The sequence below is a fragment of the Empidonax traillii genome, unplaced genomic scaffold (assembly GCF_003031625.1).
Source record: "Empidonax traillii isolate 1590-97213 ecotype Southwest subspecies unplaced genomic scaffold, ASM303162v1 scaffold688:size580741, whole genome shotgun sequence".
Taxonomy (NCBI): domain Eukaryota; kingdom Metazoa; phylum Chordata; class Aves; order Passeriformes; family Tyrannidae; genus Empidonax; species Empidonax traillii.
In genome coordinates, this window is record NW_020955881.1 from 534,986 (window position 1) to 544,262 (window position 9,277).

Here is a 9,277-nt window from a genome sequence, read left to right on the forward strand (position 1 = left end):
TTTCTACCCTTTGGATCACAGCACTGAATGCACTGGCTGAGATTGTTACTTGGGTCTGTGGCAGTGGCTCCATCCTAGGCTGCCTGGTTGGTACCATACACCTATTAATTTAGACTTTATTTGTTCTCATCTCACTGTTTTTTACTCCCCCTTCTCACCCTTCTGAGTAAAGTATATCTGGATATGCATAATATTTTTATCCCTTCTCTTCCAAATCCACACAAAATGACTAATTTTAGATTAACAGAATACCATCAACAAGTATCTCCACTGAGTACATGCATCAACAGGAGCAGGTCATTTCAGGATACAACCCTGAAGCCAGAGCTGTTCCCATTTCCAGGTGGTTGTTGACTTTAAGCATTTGTCCCTTATTTCTATACAGATCCTGTTCACTTGGAGGAGCTAATCCCCAGTGCCTGATACTTAAGCTGAGAGCAGCCTGAGGTGTATGCTGCTACTCTACTCCAGTTTCAGAGGTGATGACACCCCTCTGGGTTAGCTCTTAAAGGACATGCATCACCAACAGTTGTGGGAGGAGGTGCACAGAACACAGTTTCTGATGGCTATTTTTCACACCACCTTCCCATGCTAGAAAGAGCTGACTGGCTGAGACTTGTTCCAGGTAAGACTATCTGAGTAAGATATCAAGGAGTCTGACTAAGTGAACTGCCCAGGGTTAACAAGATAGGAGTGCTATGCTGGAATTGCTTGCAGGTTGAAGGCTGTGTGGCCCACAGCACTATTTCCTTCATGACAGGCCTATCTGTCTGACCAGAAGTGGTGGAAACAGAAACCAGCCATCAGCTGATAATCAACATCTGGGACCTCTTAGTCTGCTAGAACCTGAAGGCATGTAAATGTTATTGTGTGGTCAGTGATACAGAAGTTGCTGACAGGTCACAGGTACTTTATGTAGTCTATTACCTAAAGAAAACTATTTAGGACTGTAGAATTTGAACCATGCCTGGGATTTAATAGAACAACAACAGCATCTCCCCCCAAAAAAAGAAAAAAAACCTGGGTTTTGGCTTACTCAAATTGTGTTCACATAGCTTTGGCAGCTGCTATGATCATGTGAAACACAGGGTGCAGAACTGAAGAAGTTATTTCCAAAGTTTTCAAGTGTTTTTGGAGCTACAGTAGTCATAGCTGGTTGTAGGCTATTTATTAATAGCCTCTGGGATATGATAGGCCACTGAGATTAAATGCACATCGTTTGTCCTGTTTGAAAGTAGACTTTGGAAAAGTTAAGGAGATCAAGTGCCAGGCACGCTGGGAAACCTGGTAGAAAATCTGATAGCTTTGAAGTACTTTGGGAAGCAATCAAGAGAATGGAATAGGCAGGAAATAAACTATGGCCTCCACCTCACCATGAATAGGAGATTGAGAACAATAGCATCCTAGAAAGAAGACTAAGAAAATAATCTGGAAGTTTTGACAATACTATGATCCATGCAGGAATATAAATTGGGAAAAATAAGCTCCATAAACCAGCTACCAGTGGAGAACTGAGCCTTGCCAAACCTTTAATACTTAATAAATATGACAGGATTTGGCTGCAGCAGAGTTCATGCGATTCCTAAAATAACGTACATACAATTAAAAACAAAGTCTCTTGAAACAGGACCCTTTTACAAGCAAAGACAGTTGTAGAACTGGTGAAAGCACACCTTACAAGAAAACTAAAACTAGCAGCTAAAAAGGAATAAAGTGTGTTTAATTTACAATCCATTCAACAGCATAGAGAGAGAAAGTCATATTGAGAAGCCCAGTGTGCAGCATCCTCCAGTACAAATGGCCTGGAACTTTAGTAGTCACATAAACTCGTGAAAGTATGACTGGATTATGCAAATACTGTTCACGTGGAAATTGTGGATAAATGGAAAATTTCAAGACAGGCACACAAGTTGGGGGTGAGATAATCATAGCATTAAAGACAAACATTGCATTGCTCAATACATTGTATCATAGACCTACATAAACTGATACAGAAAATCCATAGAAATAGTTATTACAGAGTTCATGTAAAACTGGAAGGACCTTGTGACCTTGGGCTAAAAATTCAAGCTCAGAATTCTAATGAGCAAACAATTCAAAATACCACACAAACACAAAGATTTAGGTGGGAAAGGACCATTGGGACACTCCTCCAATTCCCCTGCTCAGAACAAAGCCAACTTCAAAGCCAGGCTGCATGGCTCAGGGCCTTGCCTGTTAAAGGTAAAATGCAAGAGGATGACATGATTCCTCATCACAATCTGTTCAAAGCTGATGCAATTATACTTGAAAGAAAATTAGAAATAAACAACTTTTTATACTGTTACTTTACAAGCTGCCACAAAGCAATGCTGCTATGCCTAATAACTGAATTTGTTCATGATAGGATTTGGGAAGTCTTTTCGAACAGTTTCAGTGATTTTTGAAACCAGCTCAAGTAGCTAGGCTGTTTGTGCAGCATGATGAGTCTCAAAGAAATGTCAGGGCAAGTAAATTCCATACTCCTGACACCTTCAAATGGGTCATCATTAGCTCTCTAAGGTATGTTAGAAGGTGGAAATCTACCACTAGTGCTGTAATACACTTCCCTGTGCCCAACTGCTATTGCTTTTGCAAAATTTCAAAGACAAAAAATAATTACAAGAAATTTGTTAGATGATGGTGGAGGGGGTGGTAAGGTAGATAAAAAAGGAATTATAGGAATTGTAGTCTGCCTTTTTAAAAGCCAAGTTTCCAGTACTAGCCTAAAATGAATGAAACCCTTTCTAACAGCTACTATAAAACAAGCTAGCACAAACCTTTTATCAAACACAACTCTACAAACACTTAAAGTTCAGAGACTTTCACATAAAGACTACCTTTAAGCTTAACCAGCAAGATGCCAGGTAATGTAATCCACAAGTTCTGAACTACTGGATGTACTGTCTAAACTGACTGGTGTACAGCTCGGTGTCCTTAGGCTGCTCACGTGTTAACAGAAGCATTGTCTGTGCTGGACACTGACCAAGACTGACCCTGAAACAACCACCCATGGCAAGCCACTTCACCCACTGTCACTGCCTAAAAGTGAGGAGAAAACAATAGTGCAATTCTGCCTCTGCAGACTTATCCAAACTCTCTGGGCTATGCCTCGGAGGCCTTGCCCATATAAAGCATGAAAATTCCTCACAGCAAATTCCTCCTCTGTGCGATAAGTATATTGACACAAATCCAGCTCACAGATGGGAGATCTCTGGCATCTGAGGTGAGGTACAAGTACCAGTGTTACATGAAATACACCCTTCAACTTTGTATGCAGTGCAGCTCAGGTGTTTCCAACCTGTTACTAATCAAGCTAGTCAGACTGTTCAGTATTACTCTTAGCTCGTTTTTGTCAAAAAATATTCTGAATTATTTTCTGTTCTTTTTGAAACATATTTACTTTTTCATTTTGGAAGAATTGTTTCAGAAACAGTTGTTCAAAGTTCTGATTACAAGAGAGAAATCCGTTTTTCCCTTTTTGCTTGTGGCAATTTGTCAGTCTTCCTTTTAACAGTTAATGGGAAATGATGTAATTAGACAAATCTCTGCAAAAGACTTGCTCATTGGGAGTCAATGAATCTATTCTTCATTCTCTTATTTTATAGTCACCAGTAGCCTGATCTATTAGTTTTGATCGCTCACAGGCCATGTTTTCTCAGTTACAATTACATTTTGAATATACATATTTTAAAAAGCAGATGTAGCACAAGTAGATGGGTATGCCAACTCCTTGCACTGCTGTGAACCTACTACGCAAAAATCAGATGTTCTGTAACAAAGGTTTTATTTTCTTCCTATCAGATTTTTTTATTTTTTTAGGACACACTTTTCAGTGACTTTTTCTAGTCTCTTCAAGAGTCAGACTTCATTGTGAACATGCTTGGAGCCTAGAATTGGGGTAAAATTACCACACAGGCAATTGATGGGACAACAAAGGGAACAATGGGCAAAACATGATCTACATGTATGTCTCACTAGGGCACCTGTTTTGAGTGCAGTATAATAATAATAATAACCAAAACAGTTTTACTAATGAAACAAATGCAGTTATGCCAGTACAGGAGAACCTCACTGTCTGGCTCTACTTCACCCAGCAAGACTACTGGGAGGAGGAGGAGGCTGGGGTGAATTTAAAGCAGCCACAGCACATTACACAGGGAAGTTATGAAAATTAGTTAGGAACAGGCTGAATCCAGGTCTACTTTATACGCACCAAGGGTGAAGACTCTCTCTCCACAGGAGAGCTTGGGACTTGCTAGAAAGACAAGAGCATGGATGAGGAACTAGAACTATGAATTAACATGTCCTTCTAACTACTCCCTAAATTACATTTTCTTTGTGCCTTCCTTCCACCACTACCACAGTCCTGCTACTGCAAAGGTAACCATCTTTGACAACAGTTGGTTGTGACACTAAAGGGACTGCTCAACTGTACTGCATACAAAATAGCTGTACTTGTACAAAAATAGCTGAGAGTTCAGCTGTCTTTTGGGGTTCAATTTTGCTGTGATTTCAGGAGTAGATTTTTAAGCACTTCCATCAACTCAGTTTTGCAGTCATGAAACAAAAGGAAATGCTTTTCTCATTATCAGCTGCATGGACCAAACACAGCATTAGGGCTGGATGTAAGGTCCTAGACTCTTGCAGCCCATCCATAAGAGCAGATTGTTGGCCCGTGACTTAACATAGTTATTTCTTCAGTCAACTCCTGAATTAAAAGATGTGTAATGTGTTTCTAATTTCTTGAAGGACTTTAGGACAGTAACACTTCTGCTATGCCTATTTGCTTAGAAAAAGAGACATAAGATTTATTTGCAATACGACAGAATGAAATACTGGGTGATGGTTGGGTTTTTTTTTTCTTTTTTTCTCTCCATTGCTTTATTTCTTCATGGAAACAATATATTTCAGGGATATGTTTAATCACTGAGAGCTAATGAAAGTCAATAAGCATCAGAAAAGCTACTGAAACTCAATGAGACATCAGTCCTTAAAAGCCAGCTAGTGGCTGAGATTTCAGAGGTGAAGTGGCAGCAAGGAAGAGAGATTTACAAAGCATAAAATTTTCAGGAGAGAGTGGAGCTGCAGAAGCTCGATTTCAAGAAAAAGGGTGAAAGTTCAACATGGATTATACTTTTGCATCATTTAGTACTCCCAGTGGCTCCCCTTCCTCAAATGTGTGTACTCACCCCTACTTCTGGAGGGTCTGGAAGCCAGCCCAGTTCACCCTGTGCGGTGCTTGTGTCAAGTAGATCCACTGAAAACCAGAAGAAGAGGAAAAAAGAATCAGTGACCCAACTTAAGTGGCCTATGGAATGGTTTCATCCTTGTTTTGTCACAGAGGAAAAGTATTGCTAGAGGAATGATGGAAGGATATGAGACGATGCAGCTAGTCATGAGTTAAAAGTTTTTACCTATATACAAGACCCCCTCCCACACATATCCAAAAAATGCAACCCTGACAAATTTTATTACTTCCTAAAGCTGCCCCAAAAGGGAAGGAGAAGGCTGAAGCCTATTCAAATGGGAACACAGCATTAGCAGCTGAACACCTTTTCCTTGGAATATGAAGGCAGCAGATTAAATGGATGAAGAGGAAGGCAATCAAACAAATTACCAACACAAAAGATCAATCAGTGTTACCTAGAGTTACTAATCAGTGCTTGAAACACAGTGGGAAAGTACTGAGGGAGTGCGAAGTTGTAGAAGGGCCATTGTCACAGTATCCAAAAGCCATGAGGATGCATCAGTTGTGCAAACTGATGAGCCCTCTACTTCTGACTCGGGCTGTCCACCATCTGACGGTGGCCTACAAACCGTTTAAGTCTTTACCACCTTGCCTTTTAGCAGGGACATCAGGAGAGTAACAGATCTGGCCATACTATGGCCACTTCTTGCAGAATTGCCCTGCCCAGCTGTGTTAAGCTTTGGCTACTGGAATCGTGTGGCAAATCATTGCTATGTTCATTTTTAGCCCTCAAAGAAATTTGAAAATGTGATCAGAGTTTGCCCTCAAGTCTTGATCTGAAGAGATGTTAGAAACGTATCACATTGTAGGCAAACAGGGAGAAGAGAGATGGAATAAGTCATACTGTGGGATGTGCAGCTTTGTGCCTGCCTTTGGGTCTGCCGGTGCTGCCAGAACAGAATACTGGTTTCCGTACACCTATTGCAGTCTCAGCTTAAGAACACAGGAAGCAGGAAAAATTCCTTGGATTCCCTTTTAGATTCCTGTGGGTGTATTCAGAGGGGTCATTTCTGAACATCTCAGAAAAGAATTTGGGGGTGAAAGGTAGGAGGGGGGAAATCTTTAAATGGCATTTAAATAGCCAGGTTTCCTCCCCCTCATCTGACTGCTTTACAAATACTGCCTGCCAACTATAAGTAAGAGAGTGTAAAGTGCAGATCAGCAAGAGTCCTGTGGAATGAGGAAGCAGGCTGTGGGCCCAGAATCAGAGATAAGAGGGATTGTGCTGCTGTTCTCACCTCTGAAACACCCTTTCAGGATTGGGAGAAGGGAAAAGCAGGAATCCAGGTTTTGCAAGTTCACAATGTTCACAGTGTGGTCATATGGCAAAACCTTCCTAAGCCACAGACTCCCTGTCCAGACAAGGCTCCTCATTCACTTCCCTTCTACTCTCAATCTCTCTATTTGAGATAGTATTCTTCTGTGGTTAGCTCCAAAACCTCCAAGGGTGAGGTAGCCAGTCCTGCCAGAACAGTCACCAAGATAATATCTATCCCATGCTTTACAGGACTGAAGCATCAGTGTGGAAGTGAGAGGGGCTGCATGGCAAGTTCCATCAGAGTGAGGGGAAAGGAACTTGGAAGTAGCCAGGACAAGAACATTGCAGAGCCCTTATGCCATGCTTGGCACTGTCAGCAAGGGCAGCTCCTTCAGTTCCTGAGTGCCCACTGGAAGGACAAAGTCCATTACCAAGAAGTACCTCTCAAAGTGAATCCCAGGGATTCTCCAAGGAAAGGAAGATTGAGTCAGCAAGACCAAAAAAGCACAGGGAATACGACTACGCAGAGATTACTAGCACTTTGGTCCACAGCCTCGCTGCTATGAATCTCATATGACTGTCCAGCCACATGGGTGGAGGTGTCCCCCAAAAGAAGAAAGACTTCAGATAAGAGAGGATGCTGGGAAAATGAGCTGTTTCCCAGATCGACAAGTTAAGAAAGAGGAGATCACAGACACAGCCCAAATGAGATGGCTGAGATAGGGGAGAAGCTGGCAGACAGGTCCATGAGTGTTACTGCCAACTGCTGGTCACAAACTTCTGGAAACCAAAGCCTGTGTGGTGCTACCCGGTATTACTTCTCACCTAGGCTGGCCTCCCCACAGTGCCTGCTAGCTGCATCCATATAGCTGGATCCTTAATAGAAACGTGCTTGTCATGAATGCTTTAGAAGAGCACTCAGCACTCGCAGAGTCTGAGATGAGCCCATGGCTGAACTGCCAGCTGTGACTAAGTCCTCTCGATCGAGAGCTTGGAGAAGCAAAGGACTGTCCTTGGGATGGAAAAGCCCCAGCACCTCTCACTGTGCAACACAGAAGTCCCCAGCAGGAATTAACTGCAGGAGGAGGTAGGGAACAGACCAGAGATGTACTTATCCTCACCTCTCTGCTAAGAGTTACCATTCTCCCAGGTTTCATAACCCAGTAGCGTAACTACTATCAAGACAGAAGGAAAAAAGATCACTACATCTAATAAAAGGGAGCAAGTGGAACAGAGAAGGGAAGCAAGGAATTCTTAAGAGGTGGAAGACGAAACTGTAAACTCCAGCTCCAGCTTCCAACACTGGGGTAGGTAAAAGGTTCTCCAATAAAATGACTGTCCGCTTGCTCACAAGGGTTAACTCCCAAGAGGGCTTCCTAAGGAGTATGCGGGGGTGTTGGCAGAGGGGGAGAAGAAACTTCGTGAGTTTGTGTTTAAACTTGTTATCTGTAAGGCCCGTGTTTGAGGGAAACAAGGGCAGAATTCTCTTGGTTCACTGGATATGCCGAGGCATTTGTGCTTCAACTGGGAAGAGGTGGAGAAGGAGGGGGAGAGCATACCTGGGCTCGTTCACTGAGCTACCGAGATTTGGTTGGGGTTTGCTCCAGGCCTTGGTCCCCACCACCACCAATCTGCCCTTCCCTGATATCCCAGTCCCTCTGTGGTGTCCCTGGAGCCCCAGGCGTTTGGGCCAGGTCCCATTCTCTACCCTTCAGCGAGGTCCCCCTCCGCCTGCCCGCCCCAGCCCAGCCCTCCAGGCGGAGGGACCGGCGCCGGGTCCCACGCTTACCTTCTTTCCCAGGCACCTCGGGAGGAAGGAGAGCCCAGAAGAGAAGGAGCCAGAGGGACGGCTCCATCCCGGCGCTCCAGGCGCTCAGCTCCACGCCGGCCGGAGAGGGGGCCCGGCTCGCAGCCCCCGCCGGCTCAGCCCTCCGCGCCCGGGCTGCTGCGGGCAGCGCATGGGCCTCTCCCGCAGCCTCCCGAGCGCAGCGCGCACGTTGCACAACCGCCCGCCTGGCCCACGGTGGTGATGAAAGATCAAGGCGAGTGGGTGGAGAAGCCTTACTGCCTTTACCTGTTCTAAAGGGGCCGGTCACAGACTTCCCATCTGGCAGGCAAATAAACCCACCTTAAAGGCAGCCACCTCTTTTCCTGGGAGCCTCCCTCCACCTTTGCTCCACTCCCGTAAGAGGCTCCAGATTGCCACCTCCTGGGCAGCCCTCGCCATCCTTCCCGCTCCCTCCGGCCCCGGCAGTGGCTTTGAACTGAAATTTTAGGAAGAAATTCTTTACTGTGAGGGCGGTGAGGCACTGGAACAGGTTGTCCAGAAAGGTTGTGACTACCCCATCCCTGGAAATGTTCAAGGCCAGGTTGGATGGGGCCCCGAGCAATCTGGCCTAGTGGAAGGTCTAATTCCAACCCTCACGGTAGGGGAGTTGGAAAGAGATGATCTTTAAGGTCCCTTCCAATCCAAACCATTCTCTGATTCTACGATCTATGATAATGGGGCTAAAATCACTGAGCAATCCTCACTGAATAGGTTCAGGAAATCCATCTGTACACTGGGGCAACAGCCCATCTCGTTCCCCAAGCATGTTACAGAGAGACAATCATACCACTTTTTCTGGCAGAATTACTGTTTTTCTTTTACTAAGCTCCTCAGCACTGACAGAAGGTACCTGCTTTTCAGTAAAAAAAAAAAAAAAAAAAAAAAAAGGGGGAGAGGAATCAAGCTAGAAGGCTTATCTCTC

The 9,277-nt window shown here is 44.2% G+C and overlaps 1 protein-coding gene across 1 annotated transcript in view; it reads right to left on the reverse strand.

Moving 5' to 3' along the window:
- EPHA1 (EPH receptor A1) overlaps nt 1-8,471 on the reverse strand; it is a 34,089-nt gene extending 25,618 nt beyond the window's left edge. Inside the window, exons 1-2 of the mRNA XM_027899767.1 lie at nt 8,317-8,471; nt 5,211-5,278 (exon numbers count right to left, since the gene is read on the reverse strand). Of these exons, the coding sequence (XP_027755568.1) occupies nt 5,211-5,278; nt 8,317-8,383 (135 nt within the window). The 5' untranslated portion in view covers nt 8,384-8,471. The remainder of the gene's footprint in view (nt 1-5,210; nt 5,279-8,316) is intronic.
- Between the last annotated feature and the right edge of the window lie 806 nt (nt 8,472-9,277).